We start from the raw sequence: 27136 nt of genomic DNA, 5'->3' as shown, positions 1-27136 counted from the left end.
TTAACCCCAACTATGTCGTGGACACCCGCGAATGGAGTGACTTTGACATAATCAAAGATCAAGGACCTAACCACAAGATAACTATGATGCCTCAGGTCAAAGGACTACTTTGCATTATCCCAACCATGAGTTCTCATGTGACATGAGTATGAGAACTCTTTGTTGATCGTGTTCAGTGGACTCATTCGCTATTGAGCACCTACGTACTTCTCTTGATGTCACACACACCAATGACTCGAGACTAGTCACTCTTCCTGAGAGAAGACACAGCACGTACTGATCTTAACGGATTGTCAATGCCCAATTGGCAATCCTATGATCAAGAACGTTTAGGATGTGTCTACGAAAGAATGGTCTCATGAATCTAACTTCTTTAGATCACATTCTCCCAATCACATATTCCTTGGACTTATCGTTTAAGCGTATAACATTTATATGAGACGGCTCTAACATAATCTTGGCCCTTGATATTAAACTAGATTAGTTTAACATGTGAAATGTCCGTAAAGTATCATCACATGATTGGTTTTAGGGCACATTTCCAACAACTAAGACTCTGGAAGAGCTTGAGAAAGCTGTCTCGCACCTGAAGACGGAATTTGAGATAAAGGATCTTGGGAAAACTCATTTATGCCTTGACTTGAAGTTTAAGTGTTGTTCTGATGATACTTTGGTCTACTAGTCGAACTACACCCCAAACCCTTTTGAGTATACCTATGATCTTCCATACGCTATATACAAATAAGAACCTTGAAGAGGTTATGGAATCCGAAGTTCCATATCTGAGTTCAACTTTGCACTTGTTGTACTTAGCTCATTGCAATTAGATATGACATCTCCTTCACTGTTGATTTATTGGTAAAGATGTAACACCATGCCTACACACATCCACTGAATTGGTATTAAAGACGTTTTCCGCCACCCTGAAAAGTACTATGGATTTAGGATAATCCCATTGCATCTTAAGTGGATCCAACCCCCCTGATCATCATAATTATGCTTGCCTTGTTTGTTATGCTGACGCTGGTTACTTATCAAACCAGCACAAGGCACATCCCCAAATGGTTATTTCTTTACCGTTAGGAATATCACAATATCTTGGAGGTCCACGATATGACCTTAGTTGCGAAATCTTCGAATTGTTCCAAGGCTCACCTCACTCACTAATGTCACACGTGAGACAACGTTGAAAGTTTTTGTTGAGCATATTCGAAGTACTTGATGTTTTCATCCATTATTAAGTCCCAACGATGATCCATGAAGACTATGCCGCATGTATCCACCCGACCAAGACATGATACATCAACGAAGTCAACACTAAGACATATTGCGTTTACATCATATCAGCAAAGCATCAAGAGATTGAATTCATGTAACCCGATCCCAGACAACCTTACCGACCTCTACACGACATCACTGCCGAAGTCAACCTTCCAGAAACTTATCCGACGAATTGGTATGCCTAACTATTCATATGCTATGCTTGTCATTCTCATTTGGAAGTTCTGTCAAACTCAGGAGGAGTATCCAGAAGTATACTCACTTGATCTTAATGTACTATTTTCCCTATGATTATGAGCAATTTTCCCACTTTTTGCTACCTAACTAGGTTTTAACGAGGTACCCATCCTATGCTGATCATACCCTTGTGAACTCTTTTACTTGCATCCAGAAGGCTTATAGTTTTGATTTACTGCAACTTCTCACTTTTCTCCTTAGTCTATGGGTTTTCTCCCTTCTAGGGTTTTACCATAGCAAAGTTTTGTGAGTTTTACCTTTTTATGCATTCTTCCGTTAATTTCGCATTCGCTCATTGTGTCAATGACTTCATCAACTGTAATTACGTCATCGCTGAAGACCTAATTCGCCACTCACTTGAGTATTTACACACTCAAGGGAGAGTGTTGCAGTCCTATTGGATTAGGAATGTGATTGTGTAAATCCTAATGTATCTAGGGACATCTTTGAATATTCCCTTTAATAGTTAAATTCCTATTAGAGTTGTAATCCTATTAGGGTAAGGAATTAACATTCCCTACTACTATAAATAAAGGTACAATGGGGTGGAATACACACACCTCACAATTTCACATCTCTCTTCTCTCTCTATGATGCACTCCCTCTCCCTGGGCTTCATAATTGTTCAGTAAATTATGCTTACAACAACTGTTGCTTTTTGTACCACATTTATTGGTTGGGTTAATTATACTAACACCCCCTAAGGTTAATCATGTTTTCACAAAACCCTCACGTTTGAGATATTACACTAACCACATAAGGTTCTAATTCAGTTTCACATACCCCTTTAGGACTAACTTCACCATAAAAATAAATAAATAAATAAATAAATAAAATAAAATAATTTAAAAAAATTCTAAAGACAAATTTGCCCTCATTGTTAATTAATTTAAAAAAAAAAGCCCTAAAAATAATAAATATTGATTGGATCAAGAAAAACAAAAAAAAAAAAAAAAAAAAAAACCCTCTCTCGCCTCCACCTGGGTCTTTCCCTCCCTTTACCCACCACCCCAGTACATACTCGAATCCGCTCTAGACCTTTGGGCCCGGATTCGACGGAACAATATTGGCCGTTGATATAGATTGTGCAACTAGGTATTTGTTTTTTTAACAGTTGCCCATCATCTTTCACAATTACCGACACAATGAAGGCGTCGATGTCTTTCTATCCTCCCTCAAAATCCAAAACACATCTCTTACCAGAAATTTCTCGTCCTTGTCCGTCCATGTGGCCTTTTGGGTGGGGTTGGTATTTCAAAAACATGAAACACATGCACTGCATTCACGGACAAGTACAAGAAACAACCTCTCGAATACAAACCAACCTCACATATAGATGAGAGTTTATTCTTAAGATGAGGAATGCTAGTTACCTTCCCCACTTACCTTCTCCTATTTGCCTTTTCCACTTGATGGATGCCACGCTCACTTATAGATGAGAGTTTATTATACAAGTTTCATTTTTTGGGGGCTCTCTTTCTTATGCAATGGATCTAGATAAAGAGCAACGCTTGAGCAACGTAATTTGGGTTGATGCAAAAAGCTGAGAAGACTACAAGATTTTTGGAGATTTCATTTCTTTTGATACGACATATATCATAACTAAGTATAAAATAATCATTTTCAATCTATTTTGCTTGGATACTACTTGCGGATAAAACTACCCCAATATTTATTTGGTTAATGGAAACATGGGTTAAAGCAATGGGTGGAAGACCTCCTCCTGCAATATTAACTGATTAAGATCAACCCATGAAAGCTGCTATTGCAAAGGTTTTTCCAAATGTGAAACATAGGTTTTGTTTGTGGCATATATTAAGGAATGTTCCTAACAAGCTTGGTTCTGTTTTGAGTAAATATGAAAATTTTATAGTTGAATTTAATGATTCCATCTACAATTCATGGACAGAGGAAGATTTTGAGGATAAATGGCAGAATATGGTTGAGCTTTTTGAGATTGATGGGGATGAGAGTGATTGGCTGCAATCTTTGTCTAAAGATGCAAATATTGGGTTCCTACTTATATGAGAGATATATTCTTTTGCCAGGATGTCTACAATACAAAGGTCAGAAAGTATAAATTCTTTATTTTGATAAATATGTTAACGGGAAGACTTCATTAAAAGAGTTTGTTGAGCAATACAAGTTGGCTGTGTTAGGAGTATTAAGATCCAATGGGTAGGAAATGGACAAGTGTCAAAAGATCATGAAGATAGTTAAGCTGGTTATATTGTTACTTAGAGTGTAAGCTACAAAGTGTTAGAATATATAGCTTGTAACAATTCATTGTAACTAATAAGAAAAGAAACAACAGTTCTCAACAGTTTTCTCTCTCTAATATCTTCGATATTCTTCTTCTCTCTCTATCTCTTTCTTCCTTCTTGCTTCTGTATAATTCTTTCCTTCAATAACCTCAGATGGTTTACATGGTATCATCGCCGGAACAAGCATAATTGCTTGACGGATTTGTCGATCTTGGTTTTGATTGCTTCCGCTATTGTGATTGGTTTCTGGTATATTAGTATATTGTGATTGGCTTTGATTCTTTTCTGATATTTGGGGTATTTTCTCTGCACTTCTCAATCTGGTTCTTCAATCTCTAAAACGTGCCTACCAACTGTTTGTGGTTTGGTTTCTGTCAAGATTTCATGTGATTTCTTTACAATTTGCAACAATGGTGACAACTGCTCAGTTACAGATCTTACAATCTCCGATTACTTCTTTGATTTCATCTATTTCAAGTTCGATCAATGTGAAATTGGATGAGATAAACTATTTAGCTTGGCATTTTCAAATGCAGCTCCTTCTTGAAGATCATAGCATAATTGGTTTTGTTTATGGTTAAATGCCCTGTCCTGCTCAATTCAGTCAAGATTCCTCCGATAGTTCAGCAATTTTGTCTGGTGATTCTTCTACAAGGGTTCCAACTGATGATTACAAGATATGGAAGATGCATGATAAAGCTTTAATGCAATTAATTACTGCAACCTTGTCTCCTGCTGCAGTTTCTTAAGTAATTGGAAGTACTAGCTCTAAAGAACTGTGGAATCGTCTCAAATACCAATTTTCTACAGTCACAAGAACAAGTATCTTTCAACTCAAATCTAAGCTTCAGACAATTAAGATGGGTAATGATTTTGTCACATTATATTTGCAGAAAATTAAAGAAGCAAAAGATTTATTGTCTGCTGCTGGTGTATTTTTTTGTGATGATGACTTTGTGATTCTTACATTCAATGGGCTACCTGCCGAATTCAATACCATAAAATCTATGATTTGGGGCCGTGAAACTGTGATATCATTGAAAGATCTTCGATCTCAATTACTTGCTGAAGAAAATTTACTTGAGAATGGCTCTAATTCACCTGTGTTATTTGCATTCATGGCACAAAGCAATAGTTTTCTTTCCAAGAATCAGTCTTTCTCTAGTTCTGGTACTAATCATAGCAGTTCTAATTCTACTGGCTACAAGGCATTCAACTATAACAATAAGGGTAGAAATCGGTTCAATTCCAACTTTACTCCGAAATTTGGCAACAACAAAACTTTTCATCTGAACCATGCCTCTGGAATTCTTGGTACATCTCCACCAAGGGCTCAAAATTATGGTGTTCAAAATCAACCATGACAGATTTGTGGGAAGAATAATCATTTGGCTTCTACTTGTCGGTTTAGGAATACAACCACATTTCAAGGCTGTCAAATTTGTGGTAAAAACAATCACTTTGCTGATACCTGCAGATATAGGAATGCAGTTGCTTCTTCAAGTTGTCAGATTTGTGGCAATCCTTATCATAGTGCAGAAACTTGTTTTCAGAAGAATTCTAACTCACAAATGAATGCAATGCATGCTGCTACTTCTCTATTTTCAGTGCCATTTGCACCTACACAGCAACAAGTTTGGCTTACTGATTCAGGTGCAAATAATCATATGACTTCTGAGTTAAGCAATCTTTCCTTAGCCACCACATATCCCGCAAATGAAGTAATCCATACCGCTAATGGTGAAGGTTTAGCTATCTCTCACATTGGTTCCTCTCTCTTAACAACTCTAATGCAGCCTATAAAGCTCAATTTTGTCTTATATGTTCCGAAACTATCACAAAACTTGTTGTATGTACATAGAATCTGTTTGGATAATAATTGCTGGTTGATTTTCAATGCATTTTTATTTTGGATTCAAGACAGAGCCACAGGGAGGACTCTCTACAAAAGGCTGTGTAATAATGGATTGTATCCCATCATCTCATCGTGCTTCCTTCCAGTTAACAATAAAGGACAACCTGTAGCGTTTCTTGGCAAACAAGTCACTATCAATATTTGGCATAAGAGGCTCGGTCACGCGTCAAATAAAATAGTTTCTCAGATGTTAAACAATTCCAAAAATTTTTGTGTTGCTGATAGTATTCCTTCCTTGTGTCAAACTTGTCTAGAGGGTAAGTTTAGTAAACTACCATTCTATCCTTTAGTTCCTAAGTCTGTAAACCCATTTGGTTTGTTCATAGTGATGTGTGGGGCCCTGCTCCTTGTGTGTCTTTAGAGGGATTCAAGTATTATGTGACTTTCATTGATCATTGTACCAAGTATTGTTGGCTTTTTCCAATCTGCAATAAAAGTGATGTCTTCCCAACTTTTGTGTCATTCTACAATTTTATTTTCAATCAGTTTCATACATCCATAAAAGTTCTTCAAAGTGATGGTGGTGGTGAGTATATAAGTAAGGCATTTCAAAAGTTTCTTCTTAATAAATGAGTAAGTCACCAAATGTCTTGCCCACATACACCAGAACAAAATGGCACTGCAGAGAGAAAACATAAAGACACAATTGAAACATCCATTACCTTGTTACAAACTGCTTCATTACCATCCTTGTTTTGGTCCTTTGCCTGTTAAACATCAGTATATTTGATTAATAGAATGCCTTCATCCACATTAGATCATAAATCACCATTTGAGTTGCTGCATAATACTTTCCTTGAGATCAAACACTTGAAAGTTTTTGGGTGTTCCTGTTATCTTTGGTTAAGACCATACACTAGCACAAAATTAGAACCTAGAACAACAAAATGTGTCTTCTTGGGCTATGCTTCTAATTATAAAGGGTATCTCTGCTATGATGTGTCTAGAAAGAAAGTTTATGTATCAAGACATGTAATTTTTTATGAAACTGAGTTTCCTTACAAATCTTTGGTTCTCAAGTATCAATCGGATACTTAGACTTCATCCATCTTTGGTTCATCCCTCGATTCTCCACACCCAAGTTCCGATGCTACAATGAGTCATCTGTCAAATACTAATATGCATTAAGTCTTTCCCGAGCTCAATTCTATACCAGCTGCAGATACAAGTTCACATTATGCAGAATTAGTCTCTAATCAATCCATTGGCGCAGCAATTACACCACCCTTGCCTCCTACACTTCCTGTGGTCCTTGAATTCCAACCTGAACACCTACAAGTGGTTCTATCTATCCTACCAATGAATCTCCACCCTATGCAGACACGGTCAAAGAGTGGTATCTCCAAGAAAATTGTTTTTTTAGCTGCTATACATGAACATGGAGGGGTTGATCTGAATCAAGTTGAGCCTGCCACATATAAGTCTGCATTAAAGTTCCCGGTATAGCATGAGGTTATGAAAGATGAGATTTTAGCATTGCATCATCAAGGTACATGGTCTCTGGTACCTCTACCAAGACATAAAAACTTAGTAGGCTATAAATGGGTTTTTAAGATAAAAAAGAATGTTGATGGTTCTATTGGGAGGTATAAGGCACGCCTCGTAGCTAAAGGGTTTAATCAAGAAGAAGGTATTGATTTTGGGGAAACCTTTAGTCCGGTTGTGAAGCCGACAACAGTAAGACTAGTTCTAGCTCTATCTACACATTTTGGTTGGACATTGCGGCAATTAGATGTGAAAAATGTTTTTCTTCATGGTATCTTGCAAGAGGAAGTATACATGACTCAACCACCTGGATTTGTTGATTTAAAGCATGAAGATTATGTCTACAGGTTGCATAAATCGTTATATGGATTAAAATAGGCACCAAGGGCCTGGAATGAGAGATTTACTCGATTTCTACTATCCTTGGGATTCAAATCCACATATGCAGATTCTTCACTATTTGTAAAAGTTGTTGACAGCTCTGTGGTGATTTTACTCTTATATATGGATGACATTATTATTACTGGTAGTGGCTACACAAGTAATTACTGAGGTCATTCATTCCCTTACACGAGAGTTTGATATCAAAGATTTGGGACCCCTCCACTATTTCCTGGGTATTCAGATTTTGCAGAAGAATGATGGTTTATTTCTCTCTCAACAGAAGTATGTTACAGATTTGCTAACTAAGGCTGATATGCTACTGTCTAAACCATGTGCAACTCCATGTTTGCCATACAATAGGTTGCTCAAAGATGATGGCAAACCTTATAATAATCATGCCCTTTATCGGAGTTTAGTTGGCGCGTTACAGTATTTAACATTCACTCGACCTAACATTGCTTTTGCAATGCATCAGGTTTGTCAGTTTATGCAAAATCCTATGGAGTCACATTTCATGGCAGTGAAACGAATTCTTAGGTACTTAAAAGCTACTCAAGGTTGTGGCATTCATTATATCAAGAGTTCACTGGATATTACTGCATATAGTGATGCAGATTGGGCTGGGGATCCTAATGATAGGAGATCGACTACTGGAATGGTTGTATTTTTAGGATCTAATCCTATTTCATGGTCATCTAAGAAGCAACAAACTGTTTCTCGCTCATCCACAGAAGCTGAGTATCGAGCTTTATCTACTACAACTACTGAACTTGATTGGATTTAACAATTGTTACATTTTCTGCAGGTTCCAGTTGTTGAAAAGCCAATTCTCTTCTGTGACAACTTATCTGCTATAGCATTGACCTTAAATCCTATTCAGCATCAACGTACAAAACACATAGAGGTTGATGTGCATTTTGTTCGCGAGCGAGTAGTAAAACAGCAACTGCAGGTGCATTTTGTCTCTTCCACCGAGCAGTTTGCTGATATACTTACCAAAGGCTTATCTGCTCCTCTCTTTCAGACTCATTGTGCCAATCTCAGGCTCACATACTCTGCCCCTAAGCTTGTGGGGGGATGTTAGGAGTATTAAGATCCAATGGGTAGGAAATGGACAAGTGTCAAAAGATCATGAAGATAGTTAAGCTGGTTATATTGTTACTTAGAGTGTAAGCTACAAAGTGTTAGAATATATAGCTTGTAACAATTCATTGTAACTAATAAGAAAAGAAACAACAGTTCTCAACAATTTTCTCTCTCTAATATCTTCGATAGTCTTCTTCTCTCTCTATCTCTTTCTTCCTTCTTGCTTCTGTATAATTCTTTCCTTCAATAACCTCAGATGGTTTACAGGCTGCACAAGGTAGAAAAGAGGCAAAAGACCCAGCAAGCTGCACAAGGTAGAAAAGAAGCAAAAGACCGAGCAAATTTTAATTTCGACAAGAAGCCATCTTTAAAGACTCCATCGCCTTTTGAAAAGCAAATGTCAAAGATTTACACCTTGAAATTTATAAAAAATTTCAAGTAGAGGTTTTGGGAGTATCAGCATGTTATTCTAAAAAAGAAAAGCAGGTTTCAAGATTTTGAAAAGAAAAAAGATATGATGGTAGAGTTCGATAGAAGAGTGAACAGTGTTTCTCGTTTATGTGGTAAGTTTGAATATAGTGGCTACCTTTGTAGGCATGGAATGGCTGTAATGCAAGGTTTTGGAGTATTTAATATACCAAATCGTTACATATTAAAACGGTGGACAGAAGATGCAAAAGATGGGCAGAAGAGTATAACTTTGTAAAAAAATTCTAATCTTAAGAGGCAGCGTTTCAATGAATTGTTTGAGAAAGCCATGAAGCGTGATGAGGGCTCTCTATGTGATCAAAGCTATGATATTGCAAATGGTGCATTGGAGCAAGCTTTGAAACAGTGTATAAGGACGAATCATTCTCCTAGTGGTTCTAAAGAACCTAATAGTGGTGGCAAAGAGAATGCCAATAGTAATGTGTTGGATCCAAAAGTCTCAAGTACAAAAAGAGCTCCTAAAAGAAGCCTAGAATTGAAAAAAAGCAACAAAAGAAGTTAAAATAAAAAAAATAAGGTATGCCAAAGGATTTTACAGGTCTTTTTATTCTCTTAATACGAAACTTAATAGTTGTGCTGTGTTGCAAATTATAGATAATTCAATAGTATGCCTTTTAAATTTGAGCCATATTGTGAGGCTAAGTCCAACCCCCTCCCCTTTAGTATAGATAATATCATTTATTCACAAATTAAAAAAAAAAAAAAATTAGTATGCCTCTTATTATTTTTTTCTTATATGTTATAAGGGCAAGTAGATTCAAGACATGAAACTGCTGGTAGCTATAACAACACTCGAGAATGCTTGAAATGATGTTTGTGTTTTATTTTGTGGCATAATTGCGAATTTTGTATATATGTATAATTATAGATTTTAATCGACTTCAATTTTTATACGAGAAGCAACTTTCAAATTTTCTCTTGTAGTGTCTAGGAATGCACTGTTTTTCTTGAGGTGGGCGTAAAACCTAACGTGAAAATAAGAGTAGATGGGAAAAAATAAAATAAAAAAGAGAGTTAAAAAAAAAACTTGTATAAACAATAATATTAATAATAAAATAATTAGATTTGTCAAATTAGATGGATTGTTTAATGATTTACTTGTATTGTGTCCTCCCCTTTAGTATAGATAATATCGTTTATTCAAAAATAAAAAATAAAAAAATTAGTATGCCTCTTATTATTTTTTTTTTCTTATATGTTATAAGGGCAAGTAAATTCCAGACATGAAACTGTTGGTAGCTATAACAACACTCGAGAATGCTTGAAATGATGTTTGTGTTTTATTTTGTGGCATAATTGCGAATTTTGTATATATGTATAATTATAGATTTTAATCGAGTTCAATTTTTATATGAGAAGCAACTTTCAAATTTTCTCTTGTAGTGTCTAGGAATGCACTGTTTTTCTTGAGGTGGGCGTAAAACCAAACGTGAAAATAAGAGTAGATGGGAAAAAATAAAATAAAAAAGAGAGTTAAAAAAAACTTGTATAAACAATAATATTAATAATAAAATAATTGGATTTGTCAAATTAGATGGATTGTTTAATTATTTACTTGTATTGTGGAAATGCGTTAATTATAAATGAGGGGATAAATGGGTTCCCCCATGGGCGAACACAAGCATTATCCTAAAAAAAATGGGATAATGCTTGTGTCCCCCCATTGTGGGAACTTACTTGTCCGCCCACTTACAATTAATGAACCTTTACAGTTTGAACATCATAATTAGAATCATTTATTCTCTTTATCATCCTCTGATGATCATATATGCGAAAAATCATTCAATTTAGAGATTGTTTAGTTATCCATACATGTTCAACCAATCAACGATTTTTGTAATAAGTAGCATCTCATGATGGACTGTCCATTTTTCTTTGCATATGAATGGCTAAAAGATCTCCAAATTGAATAATTTTTTGCATATGATCTTTAGAAGATGATAAAGAGAATGAACGGTTCCAATCATGATGTTCGGAACGTTAAGGTTCGTTAATCCAAAGTGTAAGGACAAGTAAGTTCCCCCAATGAGGGGAAGCATTATCCAAAAAAACACTATATATGTTTGCATGCATCACTAAAACCCTGAAAACCATGCCTCGCTTGGTCGCTCCAACATGAAGCAAATACTTAATCTCATTTATGAGGTTAAGCCCCTCTTGGTCAAAACTCTTACCATAGAACCTATTAGTATCAAAACAAATCGGCAAACAAACAAAAGCAATGCATGACAGACGATCAGAATAAAGGAAAAAGTATATACTCTCGACTGCCGTCCCAAAGATTCTTAGGATTAACGAACATCAAGCTTCATTGGCGTGAATTGTCATATGTACAGTGCCTAATTTGTTGCACGTACGTGTTTGGTTTATAAGTTTATATAAAATGTCGAGATTCCCTGTCCTCTACGATGTATCCTATAAAGCTGGTGTATTGTAAAAGACTTTTCCCCCTTCCATATCTCATTTTCGTTAGGTTTCTTATAGAGAGAGAGAGAGAGAGAGAGAGAGAGAGAGAGAGAATGGACTCAAATGGTTTGAAAGAGAAGCCACATGCAGTTTGCATACCATTCCCAGCTCAAGGTCACATAACCCCCATGCTGCAGTTAGCCAAACTCCTCAACTACAAAGGTTTTCACATAACCTTTGTCAACACAGAGTTCAACCACAAACGCCTGCTTAGGTCCCGAGGTCCCAACTCTCTTGACGGTCTTCCCTCCTTTAGGTTCGAAACCATTCCCGATGGCCTCCCTCCAACTGATGTCAATGCCACTCAAGACATATCCGCTCTATGCCTTTCGATTAGAAAAACTTGCCTAGCACCCTTCAGAGACCTTATTTCCAAACTCAATTCTTTGCCAAACTCCCCCCCTGTAACTTGCATAGTTTCTGACGTTGGCATGACCTTGACTCTTGATGCAGCCCAAGAATTGGGCATCCCGGATGTTATGTTCCAGACAGCAAGTGCTTGTGGCTTGATGTGCTGCCTTCAGTATCGCCCTCTCATTGAAAAGGGTTTTATTCCCCTTAAAGGTACTATTAATTATAAATCAAAATGAGGATATAGTGAGTTTGACAAAACAAAACTATCTACCTTGAGGGTTCTTTTGATAACCATTTTATTTCTACTTTGTAGTTTGTAGTTTTCATTTTCATGTTACAGATGGAAGGAAAATGCATGAAAGAAATAAAAGGAGGAGGATTCTCTCCCCTCCTAGTCTCTCTCTTCTCTTCCCTCCTACTTGAACGGCTACGATTAAACAAGTCAACATTTCATTTTTTTTTTATAGACACAATAAGACTACAATTCAAGTGTGAGACAAGGGGGAGGGAAGAGGATGCGAATAGAAGGGGAGAGAATCCTAGTCCGAAATAAAATGTCTAAAAAAGTACTTTTAAGTTGTTTTTACTTTCCAAATTTTGTTTTCATTCCTTCTTTTGTTTGTACCTTCCCACCACCCTTCCTCAACACGCACTTTCTCTCATATTCTTTCTTCATATTTCAAAATCAAAAAGTGAAAACTAAAATCCAAGTACAAAATGGTCATTAAACAGGCCTTAAATTTTTTTACGCTCGTGGTTGCCTAACAAGATCATAAAGCCTTCTATTGCATGAGGACCTATGTACCTCCATGCCCAACAAGGTGGGTTGTATTTATTTGTTTGTCTCTCTCCTATCATCTTATGTACCTCCATTCAGCGCATGAGAGAGGGTAAGCATGATGTTGAATGCTGGCTCATTCCCCAACAACTTAAACTTGCAAGGCTAGAAGTTGTCTAAGAAATGAGTCTAATTTCGGAGACATGTTACCTTTCTAATTAGAACTTTCACTTTTTTTGGTGCTAATACTACTTGCAGATGCAAACTATTTGGACACTGTGTTAGACTGGATACCGGGCATGAAAAATATTAGATTGGGGGATGTGCCGAGCTTCTTGAGAACCAAAGATCCAAATGACATAATGCTTGATGTTCTGATGGTTGAGCTTGAACGAGCTCAAAGAAGGGCATCTGCTATAATTTTAAACACGTTCGATGCATTGGAGCATGATGTTGTAGATGCACTTTCAACTTTGCTACCACCCGTTTACTCAATAGGACCCCTATATCTACAACTCAATCAGATCCCAGCAGATAACAAGCTGAATTTAATTGGATCAAACCTATGGACAAACGAATCAGAGTGTCTTGAATGGCTTGACTCTAAAGAACCCAACTCGGTCGTTTATGTCAATTTCGGAAGCATCACAGTCATGACAGCAGAGCAGCTAACTGAGTTTGCTTGGGGACTTGCAAACAGCAATATGACCTTTCTGTGGGTGATTAGGCCTGACCTTGTTGGTGGGGATTCATCTGTGGTTCCTGCAGAGTTTTTCGTACAGACCAAAGAAAGGAGTTTATTAGCAAGTTGGTGTCCTCAAGAACAAGTTTTGAACCACCCGGCTATAGGAGGGTTTTTAACACACTGCGGATGGAACTCAACTCTTGAAAGCTTGTGTGGTGGAGTGCCCATGATCATTTGGCCCTTTTTCGCAGAGCAACAAACCAATTGTAGGTTCTGTTGCAAAGAGTGGGGCGTCGGCATGGAGATCGAGGGTGAAGTTAAAAGAGATTACGTAGAGGGACTTGTGAGAAAGTTGATGGAGGGAGAGGAGGGCAAAGTGATGAGGAAGAAAGCCTTGGAATGGAAGAAGTTAGCAAAAGAGGCCACCACTGGTCCCAATGGGTTATCTTTTTTGGACTTGGATAAAATAATTAACCAGGTGCTTCTATCTCGGAGGAATTAGAACTGATTAAAAATCTATGCTATATATATGAAGCACACTTTCTTAGAAATTTTCCAGTGTGACTCAATAATTGGTGTTTTATGAGAATAAACAATGATAATTTTAATCAGAATCTTGTTTAATGCCAATAGAATCGTTTATATTTCAGTCATTCATTAGAATGAGTCTTAAGACGAACAGTAGGATACAATTTAAGGGCCATCTATTGTTTTGGCCCAGGCACAACCCATGTTAAAATGCAATGAAATTTACTTTTTCGACAAATAAAAAAATAAAAAGCTTCAGGTAAGCGAAAGACATGAAACAGAGAGACAATACTTAGTAAAACTAACGAAAAACATTATATAGTTGTCCTTTTTTTTTTTTTTTTTAACAAACGGTGGTGTTTATTAACTACATTGTAAAAGATGAAGAATTGGTACAAAGAAAGATGAAGATGATAGAGAGAAAAATCAGAAAGATTGTATTGATTAAAATGGAGAAAATGTATACAAAAGAACTTAAAGAAATGATAGCTAAACAATCCCTTATATAGTCATATAACCTAATTACAATAATACCCCTTTCTGTTATATCAGTTATTACTCCCCCCTCAAACTGAACTCTAGAGTATCCAAGTGAAGTTTGAACTAGCCACGTGAGATTGATCTGGGAAAGATGCAGCGGCGCCCAATCGAAGTAACGTAATGACAGTTTCCTCTCCTCCAAAATAGGACGCCCAATGAAGCCCTGTTCTTCCGTGAGCATCTCTGAAATTTGCAAAAATATGAACTGATTTTGTATTGAAGAAGCCACTTAAAATGCTGATCCAATGCCTCATACCACTCATCAGTGCCATGTTCAACACCACAACGATCTTCAATTACAGTATCAGATATGCCACAAACAGTAGGAAGTGCAAGAATAATGAAGTCCCAAATTGTCATATTAATCTGGTCTTGGTCTGAACATATCCAACAAGTTTTCGACGGTGAACTGAGAATCCATAGTTGACACTGCCAAGAAACTAAATCTACCAAGGAGAATGACACTCCCAAGAAACTAAACTACCACGGAGAATGACACTCCAAGAAACTAAATCTACCAAGGAGAATGACACTCCAAGAAACCAAATCAGCCAAGGAGAATGACACTCCAAAGCATAACACAAATCTCACACTTCTACTAAAAATACCAAATAAGGAGACTGACACTCCATGAACACAAATCATACTACAACTTAGGAGAATGAAACTCCAAATCATACTGCAACTTAGGAGAATGAAACTCCAAGATTCATAGAAAGAATGACACTTTCTTCTTTAAATTGACAAGAAAACTAATACTTGCAGAGATCAACACATCAAGACCACAACTTCACTTCAATTAAACCTTGAAAGTACATCAAAGACCACAACTTCAAGAAATAAGCGTTTCAGATCACCAAACACCCAATGTCTTCACCAGATCATCAGAATCACAGAAACTCCCACACATTGTTGATGCAGAAAGAATAACACTGTCTTGAAAGATTGACACTCTCTTAACTACAAAACTTCGTATTTCTTCACATCAACATATCCAATACAATATATGCAGATGAACACAAACACCCAAATCAACACATATATCCCAGATCAATCAGAAATATCCCACTTCAATATCTTGAGAATTTAGCAACCCAGATATCAAAAATTGACTATAATCTTCGAATTAAAGAAATAACAACACCTGAAACAATCACGGGGACACTGAGCAACCCAGAAGAATCCAACACTTTGATTGACACTCTGAAATCTGCCCTTGCCCTCTTCGAAGACCGGTAGCTGTCATCGTCAGTATCTTGGTCATCGAGAAGATGGGGGAGCTTGCGTGAGGTGTGGATGCTATCACGGTATCGACGCCGTGTAAGGAAGCGCGGCCGAAGGAGAAAGCTTGCGAGAGGAAGGAGTCTCACTCGGAAAGATCGAGCTGGAGGGACTGAGTCGAATCGGCAACGCAAACGATCCGCTTTCCGAAGAGACTGAGTCGAATCAGCAATGCGAACGATCCGCTGTCTGATATTCAAGAGCCGGAGGACGAGCGATCGCCCGAGGAAGCCTCAGCCGCCTAAAACGACGCAGGTTCTGGGCTTTGGGAAAGCAGGTTTAGCTCTCGGAGTCAGAGATCAAGCAGCTCTGTGTCACTTCCAGGGAAACCCAGATGAAAAATTAAGATTCTTGATTCCTGTTCTCCATGGAAATGCTTGGATCAAGATCCCAAAAATTAAATCCAAAGATACGAGCTTTTCATTCGCAGAATTGGGAATTTCTTGAAGTTCTTCAAGATTAGTCTCAGAGATCATCTGCACGACCTCTCTGTGCACCTGGGTGTTCTCCCCTTTCTTGATTTCGTCTTAGGCCATGCGGAGAGCCTCCAACTCCAAGGCTTGGTTGCTCTGGCTCCTCTCGGCGATGAAAGGAAGGCGCTTGAAACCCAGAGGAAAAACCCCAAAAACTAAACACTAAACACTAATCAAATAAGCGTAAACAAAAAAAAAATAAGGAAGAAAGATAGAAAGTAATGAGAAAAGAGGAATCGACCACCAAGATCCGGCATGAGCCTTGGTGGCTCTGATACCATATTAACTACATTGTAAAAGATGAAGAATTGGTACAAAGAAAGATGAAGATGATAGAGAGAAAAACCAGAAAGATTGTATTGATTAAAATGGAGAAAATGTATACAAAAGAACTTAAAGAAATGATAGCTAAACAATCCCTTATATAGCCATATAACCTAATTACAATAATACCCTAATTACAATAATATCCCTTTCTGTTATATCAGTTATTAGTGTTATTGAATTAAATTGTTAGTTGTTAGAGGAAGAGGAATAAGCATGATTGCTTTTTGCCTGCGATGAAACACCATCTGCGTACATAGGTATTTTATCAAATGTTTTAAATGCACCACATTCTCTAAGTGCTTTTCTTTTGGTAAACTTTCTCCTTTAAGTGCTTGTGATGAACATATTGGGTACAAACCCAACACTATATCGAAATATGTATTGCACACTAAAGAAATCACACACTAAGAAAACTAAGCACCAATTAAAAAACACTAACTGCATTGTTTAATTATTATTTCATAAATATTAAAAAAAAAAAGGTATAATTAGAATCCCCTACAATTTTGAACAATTTTTAGATCAAACATTTGTTTCTTTTTAAGATTTGATTAAGACACTTTAACCAACAGCCACGTCAGCATTTGTTGTTTATTTAAATTATATATCGTTTTAAGCTAAAACTCTAATTATCTGTTTCCAAATATGTCCTTTTAAGAGTTTTTTTCTTTATTTTTTTTATGTGGCCTCTTTTTTAGGGGAATATTTTCTGCTTGTTGATAGTTAAAAAAAACTCTTAAAAGGACATATTTGGAAACTGATAATTAGAGTTTTAGCTTAAAAAGATATATAATTTAAATAAACAAAAAAGGCTGACGTGGCTGTTAGTTAAAGCGTCTTAATCAAATCTTAAAAAGAAACAAATGTTTGATCTAAAAATTGTTAAAAAATTGTAGGGGATTCTAATTATAACTTTTCCTAAATGATTGTTTGAGAATGGAGTGCGAACTTGGTTCGTGTGCTACAAAAAACACAAACAATATTTGGTACATTCCAAACTCACATTGCACAAACAATATTTAGTACGATTTTAATTACAATAACAAACACGTTTGTTACGGTAATTACTTTACGTACCAAATGATTGGTACGTTCAAAACTAAATATTAGTTTAAGTACCAAATGGCTAGTACGTTCAAAACTAATATTATTTTATGTACCAAATGACCAGTACGTTCAAAATTAATATTACTTTACATGCCAAATAAGTGGTACATTCAAAATTAACATCACTTTATGTACCAAATGACAGGTAGGTTCAAAATTAATATTATTTACGTACTAAATTAATGACTGGTACGTTTAAAATTAATATTACTTTATGTACCAAATGACTAGTACGTTCAAAATAAATATTACTTTAAGTACAAAATAAGTGTTACGGACTAAATTACCATTACATATTGCGCAAAAAAACTGCTACGTTACAAACTCGTTTTATATGTCGTACCAAATATACATACATACCAAAATGTACATTAAACAACGTACCAAAGCACAAGGCAAAGCGTACCTCTATTATGAGCTCATGATTAAGCAATAGTTCAATTGCAGCTACAAATTAAGAAGGTTAGAAGAGGAGTGGAAGACCTTTTTTTTCATAAGAAAAACAAAATCATGCACAAGGGACATAAGTTATCATGGAGGTGGAAAATTTTTCTGGTAGGAAATATTTATGATTAATTTGTATTATGAAATTCAAATGCTTCTTATCTGTAGGGAGGATATGCATTATGCAATATTTGTTTTGATTCAAACTCTGAGATATAAGTTAGGCAAGAATTTAGGAAACTTTTTTTTTTTTTTTTGTTATCGTGAAGAATTTAGGATTCTGGGCATCTGTGTTTTGCTTTGATAAAATCTATGGCAGGTTTTGTAATTTAAGTACTATAAAATGGGCACATAAAATCATGTGGCACCAAATTTGTAGGAAAATGTTTAATCAAATTTCTAAAATGAACAAATGTTTAGTCTAAAAAATTAAAAAATCAGGCGTCTATATTAAAACGTCCCTAAAAAAATTAAAAACTAAAAGCAAGTGAAAATTTGAAATCTCAAAAAGTTGCTTTCAGTCTCTAATTTTCAATTTTTTTTTTCAACAGCTACCGAAAGTTTTCCAAAAAATGAAAATAAAATATTTTATGACACGTCTCCTAAAAAGTAATAACTTTGAAGAGCCTTTGTCGGCACACACCGAGGGAAATGAAAACTAGCACCAAATTTTTGAACATCCCCCGAACAAAATGCATCAACAAGGGAACATGAGATTGTGCAAGATAGAACCCTAGGTTAAAAGCAAAAAGCCAATCATTCCAAATTTTCAATCTAGGGTAAAAGCATTATGTAAATAACTAAATATCATGGGATATCAAACCAAAACTAAATAGCTGTATACTACGGCGGATCTACTAAGGGACCAAGGTGGTCCCAAGACCACTCGGAAATCAGAATAAGTGGCTGTAAGGACCTCCGAGGACCACCCAAGTCTGGGTGTGTGAAGATAATGACGGCTAGTGAAGAAGAACCAGGAGGCAGCCTGAGGAAGAAGAAGGAGAAAAATTGCTCTGTTTTTTTCTTAACCCTCGACTAGATGGTGTCGCTTCATCTATTCATTTAATGAGTATTTGCAAGGCCATTTGTTTTTGGGCCTTGACTTATAGAGATTTATCTATTCATTTACTGAGTATTTGTGAGGCTGTTAGTTTTTGGGCCCTAGCGTAAAGAAACTAATGCCGCATCACTTTATTTATGTCTTTGCTTTTCTGTTTTTTGTTGAAATTATTTCCTTTTGGTTCTCTACCACCTTCCCCCATCCTCCTTCCCTTTTCTAGTCTAATTTTTCATTCCTGATCAATTCATCTTGGTGGTCTATGTGTTCTTCTCTTTAGTTCCTTTTTTTTTTTTTGTGTTTTCATTTTCATTTGTTTCCTTTGTTTTCTAAGAGGATAATTCTACACTTATTTTACAATAAGAGAAGAAAAAAGTTTGAACCTAGGACACAGTGGGTTAAAGAGGAAAGCCCTAACCCACTTGAATTATTTGTTTTGTTTTAAACCAATAATAAAAGTAAAAGTAAAGACATTTAATTAGGTATAAAATGTTGAAATTGAAACCTTGTGATCGATTTTGAAAATGACCCCAAACTGTAGTATGTAGCACATAAATTGCATTTAGTCTTTGTAGCTTGATATGTTGTTTGTACGAAGATTATGAATGAAAAGTTTGTTGGTAGTTTATTGTCTAGTTTTTTAATAATATTTTCATCTAATTTTTTTAAAGCTTTTATATTGGGACCACCCAATGTTAAAATCCTGGATCCGCCACTGGCTGTAGTCCTGTAACATTAACATTAATTTAAGCTTAACATTATTTAATTAATAATTAAAAGGTGATACTTGAGATTTTAGTACAGTTGAATCTTTTTTTTTTTAGAGGGGGGTGGGGAATTGGGATTCATAGAAAAACCAGGGCACAAGGCCAAACAAGAACAAAAAGCCAAACGACCAACACCGAAATAGGAAAGCGCCTCCGCCAAGGACCAGTGTCACCTAACCACCAACAAAACCCCCTATTCCATTACAACGACATACATGGGAGGCTGTCATCATTCAAGATACCCACAAGAGAAGATGGGGGTCTTGCAACCCAGCCAAAGGCGCACATCTCCAGTGATATGTTCCTCGTGACAAAATTTGCCGCCATATTTGTTGATCTTGGGACCCAAGACCAAGAGCATGTTTGGAACGTCCTCCCAACCTCCCATACATGACTAAGAATTGGTAGGAGGTCCCAAGTACAGCTCAGAGATGGTGAGTTGAGGGAACGAATAATACCTTACTCATCCGACTCAATCACCACCTCATGAAAATGTAAATTTTTTGCAAGCAAGTAGCCCACCAAAATGGCCAAAGCCTCCGCCATAGATGCATTAGAAGTCGGCACCATCACACTTCGAATTGTAAGATAACCCGAGGTATTATCACGGATAACAACCCCGACCGAGCAGCATTGGGTATCCCCTTTCTAGCAGGCATCAACATTGATCTTCACACAATTGACAAAGGGGGGTGATCACGGAGTAGACCGGGATAAACCTAGAGTGGAACTGGGCCTGCCAATCCCCAGCATCCGGATTGGGGCAAAGGCCGACTCAAAAGAGCTCATAGCAATAGCAATGGTCCTCAAAGTCCTGGAATAGGAAGGTTGGACAGATTTAAAGACTGTATTGCACCTAGCTCTCTAAATAAACCAACATGAAAAACCAACTGTGACAAAATACGATCCAGGTCCTCCTTATTCCTCTAAGCTAAATTGAAGACCGAGCAAATCTAATCAAACAAAGTGGTAATGGTATCCCAATTAATTTGGAGATGCAGCAGACCCCCGTGCCACACCTGGGAAGCCCACGGGAAAAGAATGAGGATATGCTCAATGGTTTCATCTTTGTCAGTGCAGCTGGGGCATAAGGGAGACAAAACACACCGCAGCCTAAAAAGATTCCACTTGGTTGCGCAAGCATTGCGAATACCCCGCCACAAAAAACACCTCATCTTAAGGGCGGCCCTGCACCTCCAGATCCACCCCTACACCTGCGTATCAGTGTCACGAGATGAGGATGGGCGGTCATGCATAACAGGAGGATGAAGGTTATGATGCCAGCGGTAACCAGATTTTACCGAATAGATATCATTCTTCTCGAATAGCCAAATAAGCTTGCCTGGACTCAGAAGCGGCCCAGCATGAATACTATATAAATGGTATTGCACTCCTTCACCAAAACAACCTCCGAAACTAGAGCAAGATTCCAGCCTCTCGAAACTGGTTCAATAAACTCAGTTGCCATCATCTCCTTGTTGACATTCAAATTAAGGGGAAGGGTAGGGTGCCTTGCAGGGATACTCAGGACCCACTTGTCAAACCAAAATCTGACCTTGTGCCTGCCCAAAATTTGCCATCTTTCACCCTTAAGAATGAGGTATCTTCCTTCAAGTAAACTATTCTATGCCCAAGAGGCTCTTCATCCTTTCTTAGCATCTAGGAAAGAGACGTTAGGGAAATACCGCTCATTTAGAACCTGAGCCCAAAGGGAGTTCGGGTCATGAATCAGATGCCAACATTGCTTCACAAATAAGGCTAGGTCAAAATCTTTATGATTATGGAACCTTATTCCACCATCCCGCTTCGATTGGCTCATCTCCATCCAACTAATCCAATGAATCCCCCTCTTCTTGTCCACCATAGCCCACCAAAATGTAGCCAACACCGCATCGATTTCGATACACAATTTATTCGGCAATCGAAAGACACATATAAGATACATAGGTATTGCCTAGGTCACAACTTTGATGAGAACTTCCTTCCTAGTCTGAGATAGGAATCACCTTTTCCACCTTGCAACCTTTCCCACAACCTGATCCTTAACATACGCGAGAGTATCACATTTTGATCTCCCTCAGAGTGTCAAAATGCCTAAGTATTTCCCCAGGTCATCCACCTTCGGCATATCTAAGATGTTGCACAACTCAAGAGCCAACTGGGCCAGAGTATTAGGCCTAAAGTAAACGACCAATTTTTGTAAGCTAACTTGTTACCTCAAAGCTTTGCAATAGGCTTCAAGCAAGCTGGACATATTCCTACTGTTTTCCTTGGTAGCCATAAGGAAGATTAGAGTGTCGTTTGCAAACAACAAGTGGGAAAGCACCAGACCTGATGCCGATAATTTGATACCCTTAATGTATCCTTGCTCCACCACCTGTTTAATAGCCATGGATAGCACCTCACCGATGATAAAGAATGGATAGAGGGAGAGGGAGTCCCTTTGACGGAGCCCCTTTGTTGGTTTAAAACTGTTTCTCGGCCAACCATTAATAAGGATAGAGAATTCAACCATTTTCACACATCGCATAACCATGTCCACCCACCTCCTCTGAAAACCAAGTTGCACCATGACTGCCTCAAGGAAATCCCACTCAAACTGGTCATAAGCCTTGTTCATATCAAGCTTACTTCCATCTCAAACTTGGATTTGGTTTTTCGTAGTGTAAGGAAGTGGAAGATTTCTTGAGCCAAAATGATGTTATCTTGTATTTGTCTTCCTTGGATGATAGCATTTTGGCTTGGTGAAAATAATGAAACTCAATAGCGACTTCAATCGATTCGCCAAGATCTTAGACAGGACTTTGAAAGAATAATTGCATAGGCTAATTGGTGAGAACTAACTGACTACTTCTGGGTTGGGAACCTTCAGAATCATGACAATATTGATTGAGTTGATAGGAAAATGACACTCATCGCCCACCAAGCAGACGGTTATTATACCCTTGACCTCCATAGCTATTATATCCCAATAAGATTGGAAGAAAATCCCTTGGAACCCATCCAGACCAGGTGCTTTAGCCCCACCCATATTAAACATCGTTTCCTTAATCTTCATATCCGAAATTGGGCTGCATAACATCCCGTTCATATATGTCGTTACAATCGGACCCAGGCAGTTAAGGATGTAACCCTAATAACGCTGACCATCAAACGTAAATAATTTCTTGAAATGTTCTTCCACCATCTGTCTAACTCTCGTAGACTCTTCTACCCAGATGCCTTCTTTTCGAATCGCCCACCTGCAACCGTTGGATACGAGAGCATGCTGCCCAATATGCTTCCTCTTGCACCTCAAGATGGTTAATGGATTTCGAAACCGTATAAATTTCGCTATGATTCTCCTCCCAATTCAATTGGAGGGCCCCAAGGTGATAGTTCAACATTTTGATCTCTTTCTTCTTGTTTTGAATTTATCTAAGCTCCACCTTATGAGACTTCTTCTCGTAGTATGCAACTTCATTTGCCATTGCTCTACCCACCCCCTGACACATCTCGTTTTCCAGCTCCAGTCAATTATCTCTTTATATTTCTTTTCCTTACATTAAAACGCCTGAAAACGGAAAATCAGTTTGCATTTAAGAGCTAGCGAGTCAGTGTTGATTATTAGCAAGCAATGATCCGACGCCCTGGCATTGTCATGAAGGATTGAGGTATTTGGCCATCGAGACTTCCATCCCCAATTAACCATCCCACGATCCAGCCGTTCTTGCATAAGATTCCCATTTCGAGTTCCCTTCCATTGTATTTAGGTCCCGAGAACCCAAGATCCAAAAGTTCTATATAGGTCATAAAAGATTGCATAAAGGGTGGGGCCGGCCGTGGCCACTGACTTCCGCCCACCTTTTCAACTTCTGATAAAATTTCATTTAGGACCCCAACATAAATCCACGAAGCATCCGTCATAAGAAACTCATCCGTTAGCCACTGCCAAAATTCTTGATTCTCAGCTTTGTAGGGTGTTCCATAAATCCAGGAAGCATGAAACCAAGCCTCGTCCCTAACCAATCGCATTTCCGTATGTATCAAATTTCTGTTGGAAGACACCACCTTGACCTCCAGATTATCATCCCACCACAGACTCAATCTTCCCGTCGACCTAATCGGAGATACATCACAACTATTCAGATATTTCATCCATCTACGCACACCATTTATTATGTGATTTTTCATTTTAGTTTCAGATAGAAAAATCACAGAAGGTCTATACCGTCTAATGAGCCCATGTAAGGCTTGAACTACCGTGTCTGACCCAAGACCATGGTAGTTCCATACTAGGTGTATCATGACTAGTTAGTGGTTGCATCGGGCTAGCCGCCACCGTCACTGCTTTTCTTTGCCAACCATTCATCTCTCTTTGCCGTTTTTTCTTCCACAATTTCCTCCAGGTGAGGCCATAAGCTTTTCCCTTCAACCGGAACATCCAACAGATTATCCTTCGAAATGAGACTTCCTTCACTTACTTAAGCTCCAGTGTCCCCTATGCATTTGAAAACTTCCTCTACGCCCCTCTCTCCTAGGCCGACCAAGGAAGCCGAGTTTTCTTTTTGGTATTTTACATGGTCGTTGGGCTCTACTGATAGTCCTTTCACTCGCATTTCTCAGCAGGCTCAACTTTTGGAAAAAGCTTCCTCCCTCTCCTTAGCCTATAATGAGACTTCCAGGGTGTGTACTATTAAACTCTTGCTACATCATTAGCACACTCTGGACAACCACCAACTTCCCTTGACCTTGCTAGGCACTGTGGTTTGAAGCATCGAAACATGGCATGGCCATTCTTGAGCTGGTAGCTGTTGTATTGTCCCCCGCCATATCCCCCAGTCTGTCTTTTGTTATTCTAACACCCGACCTCAGTGGGCCAATTATCCTTCCAGCCTAATCCTTTTGGACTTTTCTTCCCCTCCTTAAATTAATATGACCTTCAAGATTGAGCCAACTTGGCCCGCTAGTGGTTTCGTGGATAGGGATAGTGGACATACCAGAAATCTCCATTATGGGGTAATATACAATCCTCGTATTGTGAATAACATACATTCCACTTTGCTCCAGTGGTGGTCCCAGCCTTGCATTCTCATCTGTCATGCCGCCACATTCTCTTGTAGAGATGTCACTCCATCCTATTTGGGTCGGGATCCTTTTCTCCCTACTTGAACCCGGCTATCGCCTCATTCTTTGGTTAGAAATTATCATCCTATGAACCTCCAGAAAATCTCTAATCATTTTGGTCCTGGTCCATTCTTTGTAGCTCACCGCATCTTCTCTATCAGCTAGTGAAGAACATTCATTGCTAGCATGGCCAATTCTTCCACATTTATAACAAAAGTCCTGTAGACGTTCGTATTGGAACTCTACCCAAGATTCCTTATCATTGGCCCTAGTTACCCAACATCCGATGGCCAAAGGTTTAGTGGTATCGACCATGATTCTAACCCTTAGGAAACCCTTAGCCCGTGCTGTATCCTCCAGCTTCAGAAGTTCACCACATTTACTAGCAAGTCGATTAATATTCTCCTCGGAACATAAGTACGATGGTATTGCCTTCATTTGAACCCAAAATGGAACCAAATGCATTGAGACCTCTTCTATCACAAGATCTTCCATCCACCTTTTAACAGAGAAGTTTTGTTTCATCACAGCCCAAGGCACTTGATCAAGTATACGGGTTGCTACATTTTCATCCCTTACCACAACAACGTAGGAGTTATCCTGCACCTAGTTAATCTACAAGTCCCCAAACTCTTTCCAGGCGTTTCTCAGTATGTTTCTCACTTCCCACTTGTTGAGATGTTAATCCACCAGCACTGTGGCAATGAGCTTAACTCATTGCTCTATGTTAAAGAGCTCTATTCCACCCTCCAGTTGAACAACAAGATCTTCCACTTTTGTCACCATATCCTTTCTCAACTTTTGTTTCTTTTCACGTCTCCTATGAGAACCAAATTTCTGCCTTTTACCACTATCCAAAGAATTGGAGTTGGTATATTCCTGACTTTTGCAGCAATGGACAGTGTAGAAATTCCACTTGTGTTCTCAGGTTGGTGGGGGCAGAGTAAATGCTCACCCATTTTGTATCCACAATTACAATCCCATATTCGAAATAAAACATAATCACACACCAGATCTGGAACTTAAGACCATCTCCAAAGGAGATGTCAAATTTTAAACAAAAAATTTAAATTTGACGGCCTATGTGGCACTTTGACATCTTTTTAAGTTTTGCTCTCCACCCTATATGTCAAATTAAAATATTATTTTATTATATTATTTCTTTTCTTAATTCCTGTTTTATAATTACAAATTTGATTACATTATCTTCTTTTTGTTATTTTATTCCATTATTTTATTTTCGTAATTTCCCAGATAGCATGTACACCAGAATGGGCATTTGAATTGATACCCAAGACATAAAAAACTGAGACTTCTGAGCTGCAAAGTAATTTAAATCAACTCGATAAGTTTCATACCTATATAACTTCAAGCCATCTATTTTGATCCTATTCGTTTAAATTGGATTCGAAACAAATTGAATCGATACAATTTCACATAGCCTCTTCCCTTTGATTCAAATGCATTGCAAGATTCAATGGTCAAATATTTAGTACTACACACCAATCCTAAAACCCATTTGCGAAAAAGCTTCATAGGCCTATCAAGAAGAAAATGAAGAATTACTGGTTGGAGAGAACACCAAGCTTCAAAGATTTGTGGCGGAGTTGGGTTTTCTTTTAACCAAGAAGTTGGGTTTTGCAATTTGTAGACTAATATTTTCAAAGTTGGTGCGGGTGTGGGAGGAAGATAAATGTTTTCAAACAATAATAAAATTAATAAACAGCATTTAATAATTAATCAATAAAAATTTGAAGCTGTTGTCAATTTTGACAGCAAGGGTGAGAGCTATTATTCCATGTCATGCCACATCAGATTTGGCCTTTCTGTTGAAAAACAATGTTGCTGCCTTTTTTTACTATTAATGATGATTTGAACATTTTAACTTCTCCTTTAGAGATGCTCTAACCCAGTCTTCCACCCACTGTTTTTGGTTGTTGGGAGCTCATAAATATTGCCATAAACTCATTGGTTGCCAAAGGGATCACAATGTGAAAGTCAATCCAAACCCCAATCAGCGCAGAGATGGAGGTCCCATTCATAAAGTCGTCAGTATCCAGGCGTCCGAGATAGAAAAAGAGT

General features: G+C 37.7%; 1 protein-coding gene across 1 annotated transcript; it reads left to right on the top strand.

The window, feature by feature from the left end:
- Window positions 1-11660: 11660 nt before the first annotated feature.
- LOC126632001 ((R)-mandelonitrile beta-glucosyltransferase-like) lies at window positions 11661-13926 on the top strand. The gene is made up of 2 exons (XM_050302213.1): window positions 11661-12171; window positions 12998-13926. Exons 1-2 carry the CDS (start codon window positions 11661-11663, stop codon window positions 13924-13926), a joined length of 1440 nt encoding a protein of 479 aa, XP_050158170.1.
- The last annotated feature ends 13210 nt before the right edge of the window (window positions 13927-27136 follow it).

Source organism: Malus sylvestris, chromosome 8 (genome assembly GCF_916048215.2).
Source record: "Malus sylvestris chromosome 8, drMalSylv7.2, whole genome shotgun sequence".
NCBI classification, from domain to species: Eukaryota; Viridiplantae; Streptophyta; class Magnoliopsida; order Rosales; family Rosaceae; genus Malus; species Malus sylvestris.
This window is presented reverse-complemented; position numbering and strand designations above follow the sequence as displayed.

What these genes read in the sequence shown, in the direction of transcription:
- LOC126632001 (XM_050302213.1), top strand. Translation starts at nt 11,661, where the DNA reads ATGGACTCAAATGGTTTGAAAGAGAAGCCACATGCAGTTTGCATACCA. An exon ending in GGGTTTTATTCCCCTTAAAG is followed by an intron (nt 12,172 to 12,997) that starts GTACTATTAATT and finishes TACTACTTGCAG; the next exon opens with ATGCAAACTATTTGGACACT.